Raw genomic sequence first — 25,980 nt, 5'->3', positions numbered from 1 at the left:
CAGATACAGCTATATGTCTGCTCCCCACTTCACTTCTATACACATTGACAAGCGGAGCATTAGCAGAGCATCGTGCAGCGGCTTCCCAGAGTGATGCTCTGCTAATAAAATGATTGTCCTTGATAGTGCTTGAGGCATATGTATATAGATGTGCCGGGGGCATATGTTTGCGCTGTGCGGGGGGCATATATACTGTATATACATGCGCTGCTGGGAACATATGTTTGCACTGTGCGGGGGGCATATATATATTTATATACATGCACTGCTGGGATCATATGTTTGCGCTGTGCGGGGGGCATATATACTGTATATACATGCGCTGCTGGGGGCATATGATTGCGCTGTGCCGGGGGCATATATACTGTATATACATGCGCTGTGCCGGGGGCATATGTTTGCGCTGTGCGGTGGGCAAATATATATATATCTCTTAACATAAAAAACTACTTTGTACAAACGTGAACATGTTTTTTACAACAGCTTGCAGCTGTCGGGAAAAAAAAAAGGACAAAACCCGAGTAATGTTGTCGGAAAAATTGGTATATCTGTGTGAAAGTAAGGTTTTGGTCGGGAAACGCCCCTTTTTCGGCTTTTCAGCAAGCCGAGTCGGGTGGTTCGGGAATTAGTGTCGCAACATGGCGAACATTGTCTGCGCCATGGCGCAGACAATGTGCGACAACATAAACCCGACAAATGCTGTCGGTTTGGTGAGAGTAAATGAGGGCCATTATGTACTGGCATAAAACACATTAGAACAAACAGCAAGCTACGATGCTAATGACAGATATGTAGCGACTTAAAACTTAGAATATTATTGTACTGTGATGTGTTTATAAATCTGCCATTACAAAAAACTTTGCGTGAATCAATAGTACACATATAGTTTTGAATATCTTTGCGGTCCGGCATCCCTGTGTCCCGGAAAATCTTTTCAGGACACAAGGATGCCCCGGTTACCTCTCTGTGGCCCTTTGTTAACTTTAAAAACGCAGGGGCCGCCATGAGGTAGCGCACACAGGGATGTCACTGACATCCTGTGCGTGCGCCCATAGGAGAAGAGCGGAGCAGTGAGGAGGACGTGAGGGTACAGTAAGTCACCATTGACCAGCACGTCATCTTCGGTGTTCCGGCCACCGCTCCTCCGATCCCGGGACCTACTGCTATGGTGACCAGGGACCGGAGGAGTGGTGGTCTGAACACTGAAGTGGGGCAGTAAATAGGCATACAGACTCCAGCCATACACTGTATATGGCTGAAGGCTGTATGTCTGTGGGGGAACTATACTGCACCTAATGTGGGGAATTATACTGCACCTAATGTGGAGAACTATACTGCACCTAATGTGGGGAATTATACTGCACCTAATGTGGAGAACTATACTGCACCTAATGTGGGGAATTATACTGCACCTAATGTGGAGAACTATATTGCACCTAATGTGGGGAACTATACTGCACCTAATGTGGGGAACTATACTGCACCTAATGTGGGGAAATATAATGTACCTAATGTGGGGAACTATACTGCACCTAATGTGGGGAACTATACTGCACCTAATGTGGGGAACTATACTGCCAACCTAATGTGGGGGAACTGTAATGCACCTAATGTGGGGGAGCTGTACTGCACCTAATGTGGGGGAGCTGTACTGCACCTAATGTGGGGGAGCTGTACTGCACCTAATGTGGGGGAGCTGTACTGCACCTAATGTGGGGGAGCTATACTGCACCTAATGTGGGGAAACTATACTGCACCTAATGTGGGGAAACTATACTGCACCTAATGTGGGGAACTATACTGCAGCTAATGTGGGGGAACTATACTGCACCTAATATGGGGGAACTGTACTGCACAGTCTTGTGCAGGGGGTATGGGGTCTTGTGCAAACGGGGGCATGGAGTCTTGTGCAAACGGGGGCATGGAGTGTTGTACAAAAGGGGCATGGGGTCTTGTGAAGGGGGGTCATGAGGTGTTGTGCAGGGGGGCATGGGGTCTTGTGTAGGGTGGGCATGGGGTCTTGTGCAAAGGGGCATGGGGTCTTGTGCAAAGGGGGCATGGGGTCATGTGCAAGTGGGAGCATGGGGTCTTGAGCAAAGGGGGCATGGGGTCTTGTGCAAAGGGGGCATGGGGTCTTGTGCAAAGGGGGCATGGGGTCTTGTGCAGGGGGGCATGAGATGTTGTGCAGGGGGGCATGAGATGTTGTGCAGGGGGGCATAGGTTGTTGTGCGAAGGGGAGATATGGTGTTGTGCAGGGAGGGCAAGTTTTTTTTTTGTTTGTTTTTTTGATGCGGCCCATATAAACGTAATCCTTGTTTTTTTGGCCCATGTTAGCCTTTGAGTTTGACTTGTTTGTTATATAGCCTATATTAGCCTCACTAAGGGATCAGGTAACAATGCCTGTAGAACCATATGATGGTATCGGGGTAAGAAGAGAGAGCTAAAAAGACAAACCGACACTCCAGGCTTGTCTAACCCCAAAGCTGGATTTACAGCTTACATTGTTCAGTACTGCTCTAGAATGTTCTCATGCGGATGCTATTTCACCAAATTTGCTACAGTGAGGTAGAGCAGCAGGATATCTAATTTGTGTTTCATTGTCTATGTAAAAGATATTAGCAGCTAATATCCACCCACTCTTAAAGCTGAGCTGACAAAAGCTGACAGAAATGAAGCTTGCAAAGGAATAAAACTGGTGACTGTCAGGGCATGCTTGGAGTTGTAATTTTGCAAAAGCTCAGTGTTCCCCAACCAATGTGCCTCCAGCTGTGGAAAATTACAATTCCCAGCATGCCCTGACTGCCTTTGACTGTCTAGGCATGCTGGGAGATGTAGTTTTGCAACAGCTGAAGGCACCCTGGTTAAGAAACACTGCTTTAGTTTCACTGCCTTAGATATAATGCTCTGGGAAGTATCACACTAATTTGGCGAGTCACACATAATATACTTACATACACTGTTGTAAAGTCAGTATCATACATTCTAGGCTGCAGGCAGAATCTCACATATTATGCTTATATACTTTGGTGAGAGCTTAAATACTTAGCTGAGCAATAATGACCCTTTAGCTGCTGCTCTGAGCTGCCAGGAAGGCTAAGCAGGTCACATGGTTAGGGAGCAGTGAATATAGATGAGAGAGGTGTATGCAGTCTCAGCCAATCAGGGACAATTACACTCTGCACAGTTCTCTGCTCCCTTTTGGCTGTAGAGATGCAGTCCTGTGACGTCCCGGAAACAAAATGGTCACCACAACTGAGAATAACGGGCCAAAGTGCTCAATTCAGCTGAACTGCTCTGCTTCTAGTGCAAGGGAAAACCTTGAATTTTACCACTTTCTTAGCTCACAGGTGCTGACAATGATCAATATTACATATATTTAGATGTTGCAGTCATAGCAATGGGAAAAGATGTCAATGGAGTAAAAAACTGATACTACGGGTCTACATGTTATACCTCTCCACTCCAATCTTACCCAAAGAGCCATTTAAAGGGGTACTCCACCCCTAGACTTCTTATCTCCTATTCAAAGGATAGGGCATAAGATGTCTAATCGCGGGGGTCCCGCCGCTGGGGACCACCGCAATATAGCATGCGGCACCCACCTGTTTCTGCTCTGGAAGCGCTGGAGGGTCTGGGTCCCGACCATGGGAACGGAAATTTGTGATGTCACGACCCCACCCCGTGTGACACCATGCCCCGCCCCCTCAATGCAAGTTTATGGGAGGGGACGTGACAGCCATCACACCCCCTCCCATAGACTTGCATTGAGGGGGCGGAGCATGACGTCACACGGGGAGGAGGCGTGACGTTACCAACTTCCTTTCCCGTGGTCGGGACCCAGACCCTCCAGCGCTTCCGGAGCAGAAACAGGTGGGTGCCACATGCTATATTGCGGTGGTCCCCAGCGACGGGACCCCCGCGATCAGACATCTTATCCCCTATCCTTTGGATAGGGGATAAGATGTCTAGGGGTGGAGTACCCCTTTAAATTGTTCATGCACATGGTCTTAGCGGCTAAAACTCTAATTGCAAAATGCTGGAAGCAACCCCTTCCTCCATCGGAGATTGATCTGGTGGCGAGAATCAGGGAAATAAGTTCTCTTGAATATCTTACTGCCTCTCTTAATAACTCTTTACCTCTCTTCCTGTCTGTATGGGAGCCCTGGGATAGGTTTCTGGATAGGCAACCTCCTTAGTGCTCCCACTTCATCTAAAGCTGCTTTTCTCTCCCCTCTTTCCTCAGCTTTCCCCCCTCTTTCCCTACCCTCCATGTCCTCTTTGTGTCGTCCTGTCGTTGTCCATGTCTGTTTTGTCCGGTAGAGATTTGTTCTTGTCTGTTTTGTAGGGGCCTGACAAAGGGCCCTTTGGGATTCACCCAGGAGATTTTCTAACTCTCTGAGTATTGCTGAGTATTGTATGAGCGATATCTGTGCACTTGATTACTCAGGGATCTCACTTACTGCCTGCTATTTTCCTGGTATCTGTTTTTGATTCCCACTTTGTGCTAGAATGTACTTTGTGTTTTGAATTTGTATTGAAAAACCTTCATAAAAATTTACAGTAAAAAAAAAAAAAAGCACAATGATAAAAGTGATAAGGAAAAATCTATTAATCATTGGTGGGTAAGCACAGCCAATAATGACTCTTTTCTGGGCACTGCCTGTTCCTGGTGTAGGTTCCCATCCCTGTGTATGTGACAGATTTCTGAAAACGGCAAATAATTTGAAAATGCTAAATAACTGTCTTTGCATGATTCATACACATATTTAGACAATGATCTATGGGGCACCATATATTTACAGCGTGCATGAGGTCTCCTAAATAGGTATAGTCGATAAAACACAACATTAGGTTACATCAATTATCTTAATGTTGATGTTACTATCTAGGGAATTCACATTGACTGGTTCTTTGCAGAAAATCTAACAAGAGGATAGTAACATTAAATATTTAAAAACAACCATCAGTGCCAACTGGAAAACTATTTTCTGACCTTTCATGAAATGGCAGGTTCATTAAAAAAGTTCAGGATATGTAAAGGAGAAATGGTTATCAAACATATGATATCGTAAAGCTGATCATAGACAGAAAAATGGCTGTTAATGATCTGAACAGTTACGGCAATCATTAGAGTGATGGTCAAAATTACAATTGTTGTGTCTATTAAGATAAAAAGACTGTCACAAATGTACGTAGGTTCCAGTTGTCAGATATAATATCAAATTTTTCTCATGCTCTATTCTACAATTATTATGTTGTCAGGCTAAAGTTGGTCTTTTTAAATAAGGCACTTATTCAGGGCTAGTGCCTGTGATGATGTTATGCTTCCTAGCCCCATAAACATTTACTGTGAATTTCTGCTTACCAATTTGGATTACTCTGGCTACCAGACCATTATTTGCCGGTCTCCGGTTTCTTTGTGGCCCATCCTGGATTGTCGCATGCTTAGATTCTACTAATCAGAGTAGTGTTGGATTTTTAATAGCTTATTATCACCCCAACACCCTTGTAGTAATAACATTAACTAGGGTAATAAATTCAATAAACTCAGATATCCATCCACGTATATGCTCTTTGCTTAGCGGTGAAAAATATAGGAAAACCACCCGAAATAATCATCTACATTAGGCCACTTAAAGGGGTTCTCCACTGCCCTGCCTTCCGGAGCTCCACTTGCAGCGTCCGGAAGTTTATTACTCTGAACGCTGTGTACGGGCTTCCGTGTTCGAGGCCGCCCCCTCGTGATGTCACGCCCGCCCCCTTGTGACGTCACGCCCCCCCCCCCCCTCAATGAAAGTCTATGGGAAGGGGGCGTGACGTCACGAGGGGGCGGCCTCGAACACGGAAGCCCGAACACAGCGTTCAGAGTAATAAACTTCCAGACGCTGCGAGCGGAGCTCCGGAAGGCAGGGCAGTGGAGGACCTAATATATGACTGCTGGGTCCTTGAAGCATGATAAAGCACACATAAATAAAATACATTACACTCACCTCCTGTTCCCACACACGTTGGGCAGCATTCTCCAGAAGCTACAGCTTCTATTTCTCCTGCTCTGCAGCTTGTCCTAGGACAGGGCTTTGAGGCACACGTTACCTTTCCATGCATACACGTACACAGAATGCATTTTGAGGGTGCCCATTGGGTACCATGCTGAAAATAAGGACATTTTTTTTTGTTACTTTGTTAACTAACACATAATCCTCAAAATCCATATTTCTTAAAATGTTATTAATGTCTTACTTGTTTTATTTTGGTAGCATTATTATTTCTATTTTTACACACAAGTTCTAATAGTGTATTTTATCTATTCTGTGAGAGACATTACTTTTTTCTTCTAAATGCAATGCCACAGTTTGGAAGTAAAATTCTCTGCTCATCTCAGTGGAGCAGAGTTACAATATTTGACACAACCTATGGACAGGTGTGGAGCTGTTTCAGGAAAATGTGTCCATGTTACTAAAAGGGGACAACCCTTTTAAAAACCTACCATTCAAATGTTTTAGATTGTGCTCCTTCTCTATGGCCTATCTCTATTTTCATGGCACAATTTTATGATTAAAGTGGTTTATAGGGTATCCATGCATTTTTTTTGACAGGAAGGTTTTGCATAGGGAGTGCACAATTGTTTTAAAATGGGCCTGGGCTGCCCTCCAATAAAAAAACAAACCATAATTCCCTGATCCTTGCAGCTCCTGGACTGGTGGCTCCTGGTCCTCGCTGCTTCTTCTTCCTTTGATGCATTGTTCCTGCAGCAAGTGACCAATGGGTGAGCCAGGTTTGCTGTGCAGCCAGTGATTGGTTGAGCAGGCTTTTGCTGCAGAGACTACATGTCATGAGAAAAAGGAAGGAAGCAGTGGACACTGGGAACCGTTGAATCGGGAGCTGCAGAGGCTCAGGGTAGGCGAGTATGGTTTGCTTTTTATTTTTGCTGCAGGCTGTAATTTTGTGATCTCTCAAGGAGCCTTTTCACAACAGAAGAAACATTTTGTTACATAAATATGGCTGAAAGGTAACATTTTATTATAATCAATTACAGGGGTAAACTTATCTACTCTGTTATTGGAGAGGCCCCATACATGTAAAAATATATTTCTCTAAGGAACAAAAATTAACAACTTAAATACTTTTCTGTAACAATGCCAAGCCAGTAAAGTGTTAAAAACAACAATCAGAAGTGCAAGATAGTTGCGCTTGGTGGTAATTAACAGTGGCCTTTAGTTTCCAGCACAATTTGTGTGTTATGCTTTTATCACAAGAGAGAAGGTTACGTTTTCAGTCACCTTACCCTTTCATTAAATTAGATACACTTTCCCTGACAGTAGGATTAATGGCTCTAGTGCTATGCCATCCTAAAGCTGCCGCAGAGACCTTAACAGCATGAGGATGCCATTCGCAGAAGAGATTAAGGCTGTCTCCATGACCTGTGTGGCAACCTCTACAGTGCAGTGACTGGTTCCCAGCCTGACAGCTTCTGGGGCAAAACGTTCATCTGAAGGTAGGTCAGGTGGAAATAATAACCTTAACTTGTAATGATCTAGTCTGTATGTCTCAGATAAACAGACAGACTTCGCTGGTCTTCCATATAGTTCATAGAAAATTTTGACAATATGATGAAATAATCCAGGAAATTTAAGGCCAGTATCATAAATATAACATGGTTAATGTAAGAATATATAAGTACAAGATAGAAGAGTTCAATGGGTAGAAATAAACAGGGCTTGAAGAGCAAAGTAAATGGAAGTTCTCCCACTACTATGTACAATACAACAATTTAGACTCCTCCATGCATACATGGAGGAATCATTTAATGTTTGTACAGATGTCGGTATGGATTAAGCCAAATAGCTCACTATATAAGTGCAGTAACCAATGTATAACAAGCGCGAACCCACTGACAGTTTACCTTTAACAATTCTATCTATCTACACAAAGCTCCCTCTACTGGTGGTAAAATATGTGTTATGATCTTGATAGGCGCATAATACTGGACTTATTTAAATGGGCACTGTCATTAAAATACATTTTTGCTATTGCACTTCTTATGGTAAATAAAAAAAAATCTTTGTTTAAAAAAAAATGAAGTTTTCTATGCTTTATTTGTGTTTAAAAAAGCTGCCACTAGGTGTTTCCCTACTTGTCCAGAGCACATTTCCCTCCCCATCTCTTGCAGACTTTGGACTCCTACTGGCCTTGCAGAAGTCCAAAATCAGGAAATGAAGTCTGGAGGGCTGGGGGGGGGGGGGGGGGGTACAGCCTTAGCCACTCATCTCACACACAAACTTTTTTTTTTTTTTTTTTTAAATCAACTGATGCCAGAAAGTTAAACAGATTTGTAAATTACTTCTATAAAAAAAAATCCTTCCAGTATTTATTAGCTGCTGAATGCTACAGAGGAAATGATATTCTTTTTGGAACACAGAGCTCTCTGCTGAATCATGAGCACAGTGCTCTCTGCTAACATCTGTCCATTTTAAGAACTGTCCAGAGTAGGAGAAAAACCCCATAGCAAACATATGCTGCTCTGGACAGTTCCTAAAATGAACAGAGATGTCAGCAGAGAGCACTGTGCTCATGTCAGCAGAGAGCACTGTATTCCAAAAAGAAAATAATTTCCTCTGTAGTATTCAGCAGCTAATAAGTACTGGAAGGATTAAGATTTTTTTGTAGAAATAATTTAAAATCTGTTTAACTTTCTGGCACCAGTTTAAAAAAAAATATATATATGTTTTCCACCGCAGTACTCCTTTAACTGCTCTGGGCTGTGTATAGTAGAGTGAGAGAGGAAGTTCTCCCCTGTATGGCTTCAGATGATGCCGGGTAACGCCCCTTCCCAGTCTGTGAATCTATATATATGTTTTCCACCGGAGTACTCCTTTAACTGCTCTGGGCTGTGTATAGTAGAGTGAGGGAGGAAGTTCTCCCCTGTATGGCTTCAGATGATGCCAGGTAACGCCCCTTCCCAGTCTGTGAATCTGACAGAGACTGAGCAGAAAATACAGAGCAATATCAAGGTAGAAAACTAACAAATAATAAAAATAAAGGCAGGGTTTATCATGATGGGGGCAGTGAACTGGAAGGATAATAAAATTAAACAAGATCATAACAGGTACTCTTCAAATGGATTATTTAAAGGTTTACAGTATACAAAAGCATGTGTTCTTCAATAGAAGAGCAAACAATTCTGTATCTGAAATACAAGAAAGACTGCAGTGTTATTCTCAGCTCTACTTTCATCCTCTTTTATTCTGCAATAACCAGTTAAGAAATCACTGCACAGAGGTTAAAGAACTGCAAAGTAACAGTTTATTTTTGCATTCAAAAACTCACAAAAAGACATGTATCCATCTGGTCACCAGAGGGATTGGCTGGAGGGTAGGAAGATTCCCTGGTAGGTCACATAATTGGCCAAGGGTAATGCAAGATATGTTTGTGGCACAAGTCAGGCAAGACAGTTTAACACCAGAATTCTGGGTATTTGCAATAATAAATCTTCCCCTTTGCAGAAAAGTGGAGGATACGTGTGGTAGGTAAAACCAAGCATATTTCTGCATATTTTGGGATGTGATAAAACTCTGCCTTGGAGAACAGCACACCTACACTGTATTTACACATTAGTGTCCTATGTCACCCTAATGTCTCTCTATAGGATGTCAAATTATATTCAAACCAGCTCGTGTGTCTAAACCAAATTATTATGGTCAGCTTTTCTTTATATACAGTATAAAAATAATAAAAAATAAAAAGTTTATTGGCTGGTAGCAAAAACAAAGATTAAACTAATGTGTGTTCTGTACTATGGATTACTTGCTATCTCTAGCAAGAAACTCACAGGCATTATGTAAAGAAGAGCAGCCCATAAATTGTTCTGTTAGGCAATATATCAGAATGGTCTACTGGCATTCCATTGACAACTACATTGCCTGGATGAGGGAGTGTGTCTCGACTAATGTTTTAAACCTACTCTAGCAATCTTCCCTGTCTCATCCAGTCTGTGTTCCTCACCTGCCTGAGGCGGTTATGTATAATTCACAACTCCTTCTATTACAACCGATTCATGCATCTCACAATAATTCATCCTGAGCAAATAAACTGCTAGCAGATGTTGGTCTTTTCAATAGATAACATGAATCAAAATAGAAAAACAAAACGTAACAAATTGCAAGCATAAACGACACATTATCTCTATTTAATACCTGGGTTATAATAATCAGGCTTCCTTCACAATGATTTGGCTTAGCCGCTTCAGTGATTATAAGGCCAAGTGAACACTTGACTTTTCACTAGCCTATTGTAACTGTAAGGCTTTTTTCACACTATGAGCATTCATCCGTTGTTAAAGATCTGTTTTCTGTGTAAAAACGGATGTATAATAACGGATGAAATAACGGGTGCTAACGGCTGAATAAATATTCATCCGTTAAGACCAGTTATAACATCCCTCATGTACAGTCGTTTTAACACCTCTGCCTACAGACTCCCACAGCCGGGACTTCTACTACTCCCATCATGGAACAGACTTGTTTCCATGATGGGAGTAGTAATTCCCTGGTGCGGGAGTCTGCAGACAGCTGGGGAGGCTACATTAGTGTTTGTACTACTACCCACATCATGGAACAGATGTTCCATGATGGGGGTTGTAGTACAGGGGCTGAGGGATTGATCGCACCGGGTCCTCACTTCTGAGACCTGATGCGATCAGAAGTTATTAAGCAGGGGAACGGGCGGCATGCTCCACAACCCTGCGATGTATGGTGCATTTTAACTTTCATTTTTAAATCCCCCGCTGGGATCCCTGAATGGCCGGTGCTGAGGAGCAATTCAGGTCTCTCCGCGAGTTTTTAAAAATGAACATTGTGAGTGGCAGCGGGGGCCATATGTATATTAAAAGTGCTGTGGGGGGGAAAGATATATAACGCTACAGGGAGGCAGACATATAGCCTATATATCCAGCCCCCCACAGCGCATATGACCCCAGCCAGTGCATATATATATATTGCTATATAAGACATGACCCCCGCAGCGCATATTTACATACCGGTATATATATATATATATATATATATATATATATATATATACACACAGCACCTGCAGTGCATTTGTCATAATATACCCCTGCAGTGCTATGAATGAAAAGTATATCTCAGCAGTGCATAGTGCCAGCAGCCGGTCAGCTCGATGATGCTGACAGAAATACTTCATACATAGCGCTGCGGTGGCATATGATAGAAATAGAAATACTTTTCATTCATAGCGCTGCAGGGGCATATGTATATAGACGCTATACGTTTGCCCCCCCCCTACAGCGCATCTATATACATATGCCCCTGCAGCGCTATGAATGAAAAGTATTTCTATTTCTATCAGCAGCGCATAGTGTCAGCAGCCGGCTGATGGCCCTATGCAATGCTGATAGACATACTTTTCATTCATAGCGCTGAAGTGGCAAATTATGACAAATGCTCTGGGGGCACATTATAAATGCGCTGTGGGGGGTGTATGTATATATATACATATATATATATATATATATATATATATATATAAAAATATATAAATGTGCTGGCGGGTGACATATCTTTATTGATGCGCTGCTGGGTATATAAACCCCGTAACCTCTGAACGACGAAGGACGTAAATGTACGTCCTTGTGAGGTGGTACTTAACGCACCAGGACGTACATTTACGCCCTAAGAACAACCACGGGCATCGGAGCGTTGCCGGGATCATGCACGGCAGGTCCTGGCTGTTGATCGCAGCCAGGGACCGGCCGGTAATGGCGGACATCTGCGATCCCGCGGATGTCCGCAATTAACCCCTCAGATGCCGTGATCAATACAGATCACGGCATCTGCAGCATTGCGGTCACTAAAATGGACAATAAAAACGTAAATTGTCCTATTTTCCCTATTTCACCCCCAAAAAGTGTTAAAAAAATATTTTATATACATATTTGGTATCGCCGCGTTCGTAAATATCTGAACTAATAAAATAAAATGTTAATGATACTGTACGGGGAACGGCGTGAACGTAAAAAAATAAAAAAAAGTCCAAAATAGCAGCTTTTTTTAATAACATTTTATTCCAAAAAAATAAAAAATTATAAAAAAAATGTATTAAAAGTTTTATATAAGCAAATATGGTATCAATAAAAAAGTACAGATCACGGCGCAAAAAAATTTGTCCTCATACCGCTGCTTATACGGAAAAATTAAAAAGTTATAGGTCTTCAAAATAGGGGGATCTTAAACGTACTAATTTGGTTAAAAAGTTTGTGATTTTTATTAATTTTTTTTCAAGTTTATTGAAAAGCCAAGTGAATACAAAACAACTGTAAGCAAATAGCACAGTTAACAATAGCCTGGTAGGCCAAGATGGCAATAAAGACAAAGAGTCTGACTATGCAAAGCAATATAAACTACACAATGAAAACTGTATTAAAACCAAAAACATGTGGTTATCAAAAAGCCTTCTAGGTGCCAGGGCAAGTGGGTAAAAAAGGGGGAGATAGGGAGCAAGGTGAGGAATAGGAACAAGCAAGGAGGAGGAAGACCCCCCAGGCACTAGTTTGTGATTTTAAGCGCAACAGTAATAGAAAAGTATGTTATCATGGGTATCATTTTAATCGTATTGACCCAAAGAATAAGTAATATATCAAATTTTTACCATAAATTGTACGGCGTGAAAACGAAACATTCCAAAATTAGCAAAATTGTGTTTTTCTTTTTAATTTCCCCACACAAATAGTATTTTTTTGCTGCGTCATACATTTTATGGTAAAGTGAGTGCTGGCATTACAACGGACAACTGGTCGCGCAAAAAACAAGCCCTCATACTAGTCTGTGGATGAAAATATAAAAGAATTATGATTTTTTGAAGGAAAGTAGGAAAAAAGGAAAACTTAAAAATGAAATTGTCTGCGTCCTTAAGGCCCAAATAGGCGGGGTTAAGGACCAGGGATTTTTCCATTTTTGCACTTTCATTTTTTTCATTTTTTTCTTAAATCTTTCAATTACCGTATTTTTCGCCATATAAGATGCTCCGGCACATAAGACGCACCCAATTTTAAAGGAGGAAAATCTAGAGAAAAAAAAGATTCTGAACCAAATACTGTAGTAAAATATTTTATATCAGTATAGTTCCCCCACAATAGTTGGCAGTATAGTTCCCCCACAATAGCCGGCAGTATAGTTCCCCCACAATAGCCGGCAGCTCCACCCCCCCCCCCCCCCCCACAATGGTTGGCAGTATAGTTCCCGCACAATAGTTGGCAGTATAGTTCCCCCACAATGGTAGGCACCTCCCCCCACAATGGTTGGCAGTATAGTTCCCCCACAATGGTAGGCAGCTCCCCCCCCCCCCACAATAGTTGGCAGTATAGTTCCCCCACAATGGTAGGCAGCTCCCCCCCACAATGGTTGGCAGTATAGTTCCCCCACAATGGTAGGCAGCTCCCCCCCACAGACATACAGCTTCCAGCTATATACAGTGTACGGCTGGAGGCTGTATGTCTGTGTGCTGCCCCCACAGTGTTCCGGTCACCGCTCCTCTGGCCCGGTGTCACAATCTACTGCTATGGCCTATGGACCATAGCACTAGGTGCTGGGACCGGAGGAACGGTGACCGGAACACTGAAGATTAAGCGCCGCCGGTCACTCACCAGGCCCCGGCCGGTGCGCGTCTTACTTCGGTCCTCCTGCGCTTCTATGGTTGTACACACGGGACGTCACGAGGCGGAGGATCGCAGGAAGACCGCAGGAGGACGCGCATCGGCCGGGGAATGGTTAGTGACCCGCGGACATCCTTATGTCCCGAAAAGATTTTTCGGGACACAGGGATGTTCGGCATAGGAAAACCTATGATTATCTGCCCGGGCCGGCTCCTGTGTGCGGCTGCAGGCGGGGGCCGGCCAGAGCAGATAAAAACGAATTCATGTATGCTAAAAACCAGGGTGCCTCCAGCTGTTGTGAAACTACAACTACCAGCATGCCCAGACAGCCTTTGCCATGCTGGCACCATGGTTTTTAGTATACAGATAGTAATTCACCTGCCCGGCACCCGGAACAGTATGTTCCAGGCGTAGGGCAATAAACATAGCCGGTGTGAGGTGAAAATTCACCGGCGGACATGAGGCTGCTGCGGGCGGGGAGCGGGTAGTCAGCGCTGCACCGCACCGCCGCAGCCCCTGTACTTACCGCTGACTTCCCGCTCTCACCCGCAGCAGCCTTGGGCGTATATTCGCCATATAAGACGCACCAACTTCCCCCCCCCCCCCCCCCCCCGTTTTGGGGAAGAAAAAGTGCGTCTTATACAGCGAGAAATACGGTATGCAATTTTGCACCTAAAAATCCATGTGATGGCTTATTTTTTGTGCCACCAATTCTACTTTGTAATGACATCAGTCATTTACCCAAAAATCTACAGCGAAACAGAAAAAAAAATCTTTGTGAGACAAAATTGAAAAAAAAAAAAAACACCTTTTTGTTACTTTTGGGGGCTTCTGTTTCTTCGCAGTAGATTTTTCGGTAAAACACACTCTCTTTATTCTGTAGGTCCATACAATTAAAATGATACCCTACTTATATAGGTTTGATTTTGTCGTACTTCTGAAAAAAATCTTAACTACATGCAGGAAAATTTATACGTTTAAAATAGTCATCTTCTGACCCATATAACTATTTTATTTTTCCGTATATGAGGCAGTATATGAGGCAGTATGTGAACTCATTTTTTGCGCCGTGATCTGAAGTTTTTAACGGTACCCTTTTTTTTATTGATCGGAATTGTTGATCGCTTTTTATTCATTTTTTCATTATATAAAAGGTGACCAAAAATGCACTATTTTGCACTTTGGAATTTTTGGGCGCGTACGCCATTGACTGTGCGATTTAAGTAATTATATATTTTTATAATTCGGACATTTCCGCACGCGGCGATACCACATACGTTTATTTTTATTCCCATATGGGGCTATAACATTGCACACACTGATCTTTTACATTGATCACTGGTTTCACGTAGGAAACCAGTGATCAATGATTCTGCCGCTTGACTGCTCATGCCTGGATCTCAGGTACTGAGCAGTCATTCGGTGATCGGACACCGCGATTTTGACACAGACATCCCGAACAGCCCCCTGAGCTAACTGGCAGTGATTTACTTTCACTTTAGAAGCGGGTTAATAGTGCGTGGCACCGAGATCATTGCCGTGCGCTATTAGCCACGGGTCCGGGCCATTGTTAGAGGCCGGGTCGTGGCCCCGCGTTATAGAAAGGGAAAGGACTCAGGACGTACCGGTACTTCCTTGGTCCTTAAGTGGTAAAATGCGCTGGCGAGGGTCATATCTTTATTAATGCATATTATAATATGTGCTGGGGGGTTAGATATATAGGCTATATGTCTGCCCCCCCTGCAGCGCTATATATCTTGCCCCCCACAGTGCTTTTAATATACATATGGCCCCCGCTGCCACTCACAATGTTCATTTTAAAACCCTGCGGAGAGCCCTGATTGGCTCCTAAGTACTGGCCATTCAGGGCTCCCCGCGGGGGATTTAAAAGTGAAAGTTAAAACACACAATACATTGCAGGGTTGCGGAGCTTGCCGCCCGCTCCCCTGCTTAACAACTACTGATTGCATCGGGTCTCAGAAGTGAGACCCGGTGCGATCAATCCCTCAGCCCCTGTAATACAACCCCCATCATGGAACAGACTCTGTTCTATGAGGGGGGTAGTAGTACAAACACTAATGTAGCCTCCCCAGCTGTCTGTAGACTCCCGCAGCCAGGGAATTACAACTCCCATCATGGAAACAAGTCTGTTCCATGATGGGTATCGTAGTAGTCCCTCAGCACTGCAGGAGTCTGCTGATGTCATCTCTTCTGAGCATGCTCAGAAGTAATAATGGATATTATAAACCAGGTGCAAACGGATGACATAAAGGCTCATCCGTTTGCCATAGACTTCAATGTTAAAAACAATGTCCGTTAATTTACCAGTTTCTTGTGACGGAAGAAAAATTTGTGCATGTGCCATTTTTTCTTTAGTCACAAATAACGTCCGTTATTCATGACGGGCTATAACGGGTCATAAAGGATAATCAAAAAATCCCATACACTTGAATGAGATTTTGTAACAGACGTTTAACATCCGTTATTAAGGATTTTCTAACAGATGTTTATAACAGATATTTATAACTTTATAGTGTGAAAGGGGCCTAACACATAAATGTAGCAGCAACAAGGTTTATATTGGTGTACAAGTAACAACATAAGTTTTCATGTGATTGGATCCCAAATGCAGTTGTATGCTTTACAGTCTGCATATGGCAAAATCGGAATGTGTAAAGGATTGTCCATGTTTTGCAGTCTCCCTTTTGATCCCTGTCATCTAATGCACTTTGGCAGTTCTATCATGACTAGTGACAAGTGAAATGCATAAGATCAGCTTTGGGAAGTTTCAATAGAATTATCTGTCAAATTAGTTTTGGAATAAACAGCCAATTTGCAAAGCACCGAGCCATTGGAGTGTAAGGAGAATAGTGGGGTTGTTTTGATTTGGATTAGGCCCCTTAGGTCCACTGAAGGGAGATCTTAATGTTTCAGCTTACTAAAACATTTTAGACAATTGTAGGCTTCCATCTTTGTGGGAACAGTCTGGGAAAGTCTGGGTCCTTAACTGTTCCAGCATAAGGCCCATAAAGGCATGGTTAAGAGAGGTTGGCGTGGAAGAAATTGACAGGCTTGTACAGAGCCCTGACCTCAACCCAATTACTTATCTTTAGGGATAAACCAGAACAGAGAAAGCGGGCCAAGACCTCTTGTCCAACATTAGTGGCTGACCTCACAAAAGCTCTTCTGCATGAATGGGCAACTTTCCATAGACGCACACCAACATCTTGTAAAAAGTATTTTCAGAGAGTGGAAGCTGGTTTGACTCCAAAGGAGTAACCATTTCCATACTATACCGTCTAGATGTAATGTGTAGATGTCCCCATACTTTTGTCCATATAGTATATCTTAGACAAGACAAATGGAAACAAATGGTGTATTCAGTTATGGAAGATTATTGTCATCTTAATGAGGTCCGCAAAACATTCATGTGCTTGCCTCCAAAAACCCAATTCACACCCAAAACAGATTTTAAGTTGCAGAAATTTCTGCAACAAGGCTGCTGCGTGTGAATTTACCAATACAAGCCATATATTCCCCCCACCCTTGTTACACACACACACACAGCCTTTTCAACATCCCTTCTAAACCATAACTGCCACAGTAGCTTTAATCCATAGGTCCATAGTAATTTTACACATGGTGATCACTGCACATTTCTAGGTATAGGGAATATGAAGTTCATTGCTACAGATAAACAGATTTTTTTCTGAAAACTATGTTACATAGGGGAATCACTACTTTCTTATATACAGTATTCTTTAAAACATCTCTAAGCATACATAATGTAATGCAGAAAAAGGGTACACAATAAAGCCAATTTAGCATTAAAAAATATATCTACTATTAGGTTCAGAAAGGTGTATGAAATATATTTAGCATATGAAAGTGTCAGGTAAAAAAAATTATTTGGTAAATATGGGAAGAAAAGATAAAAGAACACTTACAGCATGCTTCTTCCCTTCATGTCGGCAAAAGCCTTCTGATCTTAAAACACATTCTGGGCAGCACTTGTTAGGATCTATTCGAAATGTTTCACCCTACAAAAATAGATAACTTGATATGAGCTTTAGACTATAAAAATTAGCGAAACAATTGAAAAAAGAAAACACAAATATTTTTCTCAAGTCTTGAATTATTGCTACAGAAAGGCTCAGTTGATCGGATCACCAAAGTGTAAATGTAATGATATACAGTACATATAGTAATGATATACAGTACAGAAAATAACAATCTGTTCAGACACAGACACTTATTTTAGCTTTTTCCATCTGACAGCACTTTAGGATCACCTTTATCTGCAGTTGGTGGAATTGCATCTGGGTCACTTTTGCTCTGGGGCATAAGTGAAGAGCTCTTTACTGTACAGACAGTACAATGAAGTAATTGTACATACAATACATAGAATAGCATTGGGATGATGTAATGGATTGTAAGAGCTTGTAGCTAAGTCTCTACTGGGCCGATAATTATTACCCTACCTCATCTACAGAACAGACAGCATACAAAACCATATCTAACTTTGGTGGTTCATTTCTGCATCAGAAAGGTAAGAGCGTCTGCATTGGTAATATGAATAGACCTTTGTTTCTTTATGATAACTAAAAGTAAAGAAAATATGTTTGGATTGAAGAATTTGTCGATACCTTTGTAAAGTCACATTGAGGGTCCCTACAAAGGGTCTTTTCACACAACACAATATTGTCGTGACAGGTACAATCTTGACAGGATTCAGGTTTCCATTCAGTACTGTTCTGTAAAAGAAAACATGAAATATTACTCTTTTGCATCTACATAGGCAACAATAGAGGACATAGGCAACAATAGACAAGAGCTGTCCTATTGACACAAAAAGTAAGGTTTCTGGGCATGCTGTGTAACCTTTCAAGAGGTCATTCCACAAGAAGGGGGAGGGTGAGCTATAAACATCATCTATTGTTTTGTTTTTTTGTGGAGACTGGTTTCACTGTACTCCTAACCAGGGCTGTAATAAATGTTCCGACTCAGTCTCCGCAGTTTTTTGTACTTCCGACTCTTCTGTATTAATATGCGAATGTATTTTATACATTCCTTGAAGGAAAGAAAGGCAACATACATGTAATTACCACAGGACTACTGGCTGGTAAGCCAACAGTCTACTGTATTGAACAGTTTGTGTGCTGATCTGCTGCTGAACTTAGGGCAGTGGGAGGATCCAGGAAGGGGCATTTATTATAAAACATGATTTCCCTAGTAGAATCCCATAGTCATGTTTAAAGTTTAAGCTAACAATCGGAGTTTACACGTTTTTATAGCCTTAGCTGAAAGGCAGCAGTTTTTCCAATGGTTTACAGCTTCAGTCTTGAACTATTGACCCTCCATTCCCTACAAGTGTCTCTAGTCTTGCAAAAAACATTTACTTAACCCCTTATCAGTGAGAGGCTAGGTTACCCATGGGTTCCCTGTAACAGCAGAACACAACACTATGGAAAGTATAAGTATTGCCGCTCCTAATTGTGCATTGCGTGCCCTATACTGAAGCACATGAAAAGCATGCTTCTTCACGGACACTTAATGTGTTCATTTGCGGTTACGTGAGGCACTGCATGCATTGGTCTTTATTCTTACAGTAGAGAAGTCATTAATTATAACTTTTTCTGAATTGGGACATTTAAACTTGCTTTTCTTTTAATTCCAATCTAAATTTAGTAGGAGTCGGAGTCAAGTCGGTGCATTGTTTGTCGACTCAGACTCCAGATACCCAGAATTGCGTCCAACTCCGACTCCACAGCACTGCTCCTAACCATGATAAAGGAGAAGGCAGCTGAAAAGTGAATTTTACAGAACAGGAAGTCTCAGCATAGTTTTAGGCTTAATGGTCAGAATGGGAAATGCAAGATTTTATGATTATTTGACAATACACTTAGCAAAATGTAAAATAAGAAAAAAAACATAAAAAAAATCTTACTTATAAATGTATTTAACAAAAAACTTGATTCAAACAGGTCATTTTCGGATGACAAATTCCCTTTAAAATATTTTACACGAATATCTGTATTTGAGACAACCTAACTGTATTGTAAGCTGCACTTACCATATATGTTACCTTGCATGTGGTAGTCTTAACATTTTATTATTTTTTATTTTTTTTTAAAGGGTCAATGCCTATTTAACATGTCTTGGAGACATGTCAAAAGTTTTGATGTGTTTGGGTCTGTTCCTATAAATCTAGTATCCATAGCCTGTAATGTTATTACTGTCCATAAATGGAGAACTTCACATCACAGCGGAGTATAGTGCGGCCAGGGGACCAGACAAGTGCGGCTGACGTTCGCTTCTATAGCTTATAACAGAGAATCGCAGCGGGTGTAAGAAGTGACACCCGCTGCGATCTGTTTACTAGTACAGGTATTACTACTCCCATCATGAAACAGTCTGTTCCATGCTGGGAGTAGTATAACTTCCTAAAAAAATCTATACAAACAACAAAAAAAAGTAAAATAACACATTTTATTAAACACATAATTAAAATACATTACTAATAAAAAGTTTTTTAAAATTATAAAAAATATATTTTTATAATTAAATGGCCCCTAAATTTTTAGTTCTCTGCCCGCCAACATAAATTGACCCCTGCTTAAAAATTTATAAAAATTGTATTCTAAAATATATAAATTTCGTTAAATACCGTACTATTTTTTCCACCACTATTATATCTTTTTATTTTATCTTAATTTTTTTTATGGTACCCTACGAAATTTAACAAAAAAGGTTTCTCCATCACTTTTTTGGATCAAAGTCCAAAAAAAAGAATAAAAAACGCCTGCAAAAACGCCAAAGTTAAAACCCACATGGTGTTTTTCTTGGTGTTTTTTCACTCCCATAGAATTCTATGGGAGGAAACGCCAATATTTTCCCGGAAAAAACGCCATGCTCTGAATTTGAGGACGTTTTTGAAAACCAGCCTCTGAGCCCAAAAGAACTGAAAACACCCAAAGGATTAAAAAAAAACTGCTAAAAACACCAAGTGGATCTGGCATTTTGCAGTTCACTATTGACTTGCAGCTAACCTCTAGCCGCAGCATTTTTTGACAGAAAAAACGCTGTGCGGAAAAATTTGAATTTTTATCAGCATTTTTGCATGAAAAACCTCAGTGGAATTCTAGCCTTAGAGCAGGATGCAACAGAATATATGCAGGTTCCTTTATTATGTTTAAGAACAGGATTCAATTTGCTCCTGTTTCTTATAAAATAGAAGTCAATGGCATTAGAATAAAGGTGTCATGTTTTATTTTTCGTCTTTGCTTATTAAATCTTGGTGGTGGGGTGGAGAGTTTTATTCAGAAGATAACAATGACAGATCCCTCAGTGAAAACCTATGAAGGCGTTACTGGTTTTGTTAACAAAATTTAAAAATTAAAAAACAAACATGCATTTGAAAAGGAAAGCAAAACATTATGTGAACAGCCCCATGAATCTTTACCACACTTTCTCCTTCAACAAATGAATACAGTTTAATAAAAATATGACAGATCCACATCTGTGGTATAATGAAATTCAGTATTAAAAATAACCAATGCTTCTCTGTAATATGAATACAAGGTCCCCATCCTGTACTGTACTCCTGCTTAAAAGCTCCCAGGATTCCTTGTTCTATGTCTGTGATAATGAACAATGGATTCCTGCCAGGAATGGCTAGAATGATAGAGGCATAATTTCAAATGAAGCTCCTGCCTTCAGCCCTGCTGCAACCTGAACTACATATTTTACCTCAAGATCAATAAACTTTGAGGCTCAAGTGCTTTATGTATATTGAGCGCTCTGTAACATCAATGTACAGCACATGAGCAATGTTTCATGTACAAATTGGAAATAAATCATGATACATTGTTGTGTTTGCTTTCAATTGCAGAGGCTTAATATCTTTAATCCTGGAAATTCAATGAGATATTTAGTGATAAACTGTGTGATCATATAGGTTATATAAGGATTCAACAGATATTTGATGATCACAATGATGATGATATTAGCACATTATGTCATTAATGACAGACACTGTATTGTGTACAGAGAAACTATGAGGGAGATTTACCTAAAGAGGTTCCTTCTCTTCTCCATCCAACTTAGAAGGCCATGATGTCTTTTCTCAACAGTAACTTGTCTCTTCTGAGTTTGCTGCAACTCTTAATGTATCATACTATAATGATTTCCTTACTAAAAAATGGTCCAACTGTGCCCCTTACTCACTAACAATGCGTCACCTGGGATTTCATTAACAAGTAATGCCCCAACAGTACTGTGCCCCCATGCAGTAAAAATGTCCCATTGTGCACTCAAGGCAGTAAGACTGCACCCTATGCTTCCATGTACTAATACTATCCCCCTGTAATAATAATACCACCATGTGTCCCCCATATAGTAATAATGTCCTCCTGCTGTAATAATGCCCCTGAACTATTAATTTGGCCACAGGTCCTCTTTAAGAATGTCTTATCACAGTCTAAAACATAGGTCTGCTAGATTCAAGCAGTAAACATATGGATAAAACGTTAAAAACGTTTTACAAATGTGGTAGTATCACACAGGTAGAGATGGACAATCTGGTACAGACTAGCCTTGTAGCCCCGTCCTCTAACAATCATAAAATGTTTTTCCAAAGGAAAGTGAACGGTCTCTTGTTAAGTCCTGCATTTCTGTTTAATTCATTGTAAAGCAATAAGCTCTCAGTGAGAGAGATGTAAGTACATGAAATGACAGCACGTTTGTGTGCAGTGCTTAGATAAATGCATACAATTCTCAAGCTTCACCAGGAAAGCCACAATACTTTGTCATACCACAGTATTAATTAGAGAAGACAAGGAGTGTTTAAACATGCATATACTGTGTATGTCATGTATCATGTACTTTACATCCTTTTTCTAGAAATATCCTTAGATTACTATTCACAAAACAAGCAACAAATAGGTTTGTTAAAATTATAGATCTGGAACTACAAATCAAACCGCCACTAAACAAAGTGATGGGATCACTCTGGGAACAATGACAACAATTGATGTGTTTAATATAATAAACTGTTATCATATGAAATGAGTGCAGGTTATGTATTTTGTAAATGTACATTGTTGTTAAAATCTATGTAGGGGTTCTGCAAAAGGCAATAGACTTGGGGTCAAACAGAGTGCCACCACCTAGGGAGACATAGCAATATAAGACAATAGTGCATATTGAAAACCAAACATACAACGAAACAGCAGCTTTATAAAGTCATTATATAAACGTTCTACCTAATTCCATGAACATGTCTCCCCTAGGCACATGGGCTCTAAAACTTTATGTTGTGTACAATACATCTCAAATTATGTTTACAATTCTACATTATAGTGTACTTCCAATTACACATTGTGGCGAGAATTAGATCTTATTACACATACAATTGCTAAAATGAAAAATATTTTTCTATAACTGCAGAATAAACCTGTGATAGACCAGCAGGTGTTCTCAATCCCAAACTTTCTTATACAACATGCATATTTTGAAGTATATTATAACAACAGCTTAAAGTTAAGCCACAGCTACTATTAAAACATACATGTCAAATATCCTATTGAACAAAACCATTCAGCTGTAGCATTATAACAGAACTTTTAGGCTGGGTTCACACTATGTAAAATTTTCGACACATATGTAAGTGAACGTGTTGATTTTCTTGGAAAATGTGTCCGTCCACATTTCCACTGATTGCGTGTAATGCTGAAGGTTGGCAGCCACCAATGTGGAGCACATCCTGCTGCTTACCCTCGGCTGAATTGCAAGCACAGCTCCTCATCCACGCTGCAGGCTCAGGACTTATTCCCCTGCCTCAGGCGCACACCGTAGTGGTTGCACACGTGCATGGGCTGTCTCTTTAAGGGTTCATGCACATTCTTATTTTTTCAGGCCCCCCTCCAATCCCTGTAAGGCACCATATACATATAAGGGCACTCCTCCCTTCCTCTGGTGCCTGAGCAATAGCGTAGCTTGTCTACTACCAAAGGTTCTGCTTATTTTGGTCTGCCGTGTTCCTGACCATTGTCTGTTTACTGACTCTAGCCTGACCTCTCAGTACCTGCCTGCTTCTCCAGTATATGACTCAGACTGTCGACCATACCTCTGTCTTATAGCAAGCTCATTACACCTAGCTGCACCTGTGCTATTCAGATCTGCTCTGCTAGAACACCAAGTCAGTCCTGCCACTGCTGCGCATATTCAATTTAGCGACAGCTCACTCCACCTGCCTGTATCCCTGCCTGTCTCTGGCAAGCAGCCACTTAATTGACCCCCCACCCCCACCCCACACACACACCTAAGGCTAGGTTCAGACTACGGAATCTCCGGGCAGAAAATTTCCACCCGGAGATTCCGAGTTCCGCCTGCGCTGACTGAAATAGTCGGCGCTAGGACCGCGCGACACTGCAGTCTCCTATAGACTACTATGTGTTCGGCTAGGATTTCCACCTGAAGAAAGAGCGACCCTTTCTTCAGGTGGAAATTCTAGCAGATTTTTCATCTGGATTTTCCGCTTCACAAATTCAGAAGTGTGAATTTGTGAACGGAAAACCATTCACTACACTATGCATTATAGTAAGCGGAATTTCTGCCGGAAATTTCAAAGCAAAAATTCCAGCGGAAATTCCGTAGTATGAACCTAGCCTAAGACAAGCATCCTGGAGTGAGATAAAAGGGACGAAAACCAGGAGAACACTTAGACTCTGCTCCCAAGTTTGGCCCAAACCAGTAACTGGCACAGTGGTCCACACCCATTGTGGCCACTTTTTTTTTTAAAGATAGTCAGCCCATATTTTAAACTAATTCCTGATCATTAAACTGTGAACCAGCCTTAAGACTGAAGTATATTTTTGATATGGGATTAAAGGGGTACTCCGGTGGAAAACTTTTTTTTTTTTTTAAATCAACTGGTGCCAGAAAGTTAAACAGATTTGTATATCACTTCTATTAAAAATTTTTAATCCTTCCGGTACTTTTTAGGGGCTGTATACTAAAGAGAAATCCAAAAAAGAAATGCATTTCCTCTGATGTCATGACCACAGTGCTCTCTGCTGACCTCTGCTTTCCCTTTTAGGAACTGTCCAGAGCAGGACAAAATCCCCATAGCAAACATATGCTGCTCTGGACAGTTCCTAAAAGGGAAAGCAGAGGTCAGCAGAGAGCACTGTGGTCATGACATCAGAGGAAATGCATTTCTTCTTTGTATTTCTCTTTAGTATACAGCCCCTAAAAAGTACTGGAAGGATTAAGATTTTTTTTCATAGAAGTGATTTACAAAAAGTTTTCCACGGGAGTACCCCTTTAAAGGGTAGCTCCCATCATCCTATTTTTTTTTCCTTTCTGTCCCTGCCTATTGCCAATCTATCCCTAACCCCCTCCCTGCTTTTAATTTTTCTTTTTACTATATTAAAAATAACTTTTTGTCTGCCTGGTAGTGTGCTCACTACCAGGCAGACTTCCCCAGCATGCACCACGTCACTGATGCCTGCTGGGGACAACACTTTCGCCCTTAGTTTATCTACACAGGGTGCCTCCAGCTGTTTCACCACTACAACTCCCAGCTTGCCCTGACATCTATAGGCTGTCAGGGCATGCTGGGAGTTGTAGTAGTGAAACAGCTGGAGGCACCCTGTGTAGATAAACTATAAGTTAGTGCCATGCTGCGCTACGGCGCTAGCCCGTTCCCTCCGTCAAAGCCCCCCCCCCCCATACCCAGTTCCCTCCTCCACAACACACACCCCCCCCCCCGCCCGCCCGCATACCCCATTCCCTCCATCACAAACCCCCCGCCCGCATACCCCGTTCCCTCTTACTTACAGATACTGCAGAGTCCGGCAGCGGGCGTGCAGGGGCAGCGGCGGCGACGACACATGCGGGAGGAGTGGCCTCCCAGCAAGTGGCCGGGGAGCCAATGCGCTCGCTCCCGCCTGTCTGATTGGCAGGCAGGGAGCGAGAGAAGCCTAAATGAAAAAGGACTGATTGCCAGGTGAAAAACAGTCTTTTTCAGGCGTGACGTCACGCCAGGCTGCAGCCGGCCACTAGGAGGGAGACCCCTAGTGGCCGGTTTTCAAATGTAAATTACACCATGTTAATAAAAATAAAAAAATAATGAAACTATATTAGAGATATGTTGTAGTACATATGTACTACAACATATCAAAAAAAAAAGTTGGTGACAGTGCCCATTTAAGCTTGTGAGCTCCATTAGGGAACAACACTAAAATGAGGATAGGTAACTTTCTTCTTAAAGAAAATTTTCTTCCCATATCCATATGTAACTCCCTGAG

The 25,980-nt window shown here is 41.6% G+C and overlaps 1 protein-coding gene across 2 annotated transcripts in view; it reads right to left on the bottom strand.

Annotated features, from left to right (window-relative positions):
* Window positions 1-25,980, bottom strand: part of FRAS1 (Fraser extracellular matrix complex subunit 1) — a 596,246-nt gene that overhangs the window by 385,219 nt on the left and 185,047 nt on the right. For both annotated transcript variants that reach the window (XM_056568808.1, XM_056568807.1), the window contains exons 3-5: window positions 18,316-18,423; window positions 17,617-17,709; window positions 5,991-6,150 (exon numbers count right to left, since the gene is read on the bottom strand). In XM_056568808.1, coding sequence (XP_056424783.1) covers window positions 5,991-6,150; window positions 17,617-17,709; window positions 18,316-18,423 — 361 coding nt within the window. The remainder of the gene's footprint in view (window positions 1-5,990; window positions 6,151-17,616; window positions 17,710-18,315; window positions 18,424-25,980) is intronic.

This window comes from Hyla sarda, chromosome 1 (assembly GCF_029499605.1).
Source record: "Hyla sarda isolate aHylSar1 chromosome 1, aHylSar1.hap1, whole genome shotgun sequence".
Classification (NCBI taxonomy): Eukaryota; Metazoa; Chordata; class Amphibia; order Anura; family Hylidae; genus Hyla; species Hyla sarda.
The sequence above is the reverse complement of the archived record's forward strand: the minus strand, read 5'-3'. Positions and strand labels throughout refer to the sequence as shown.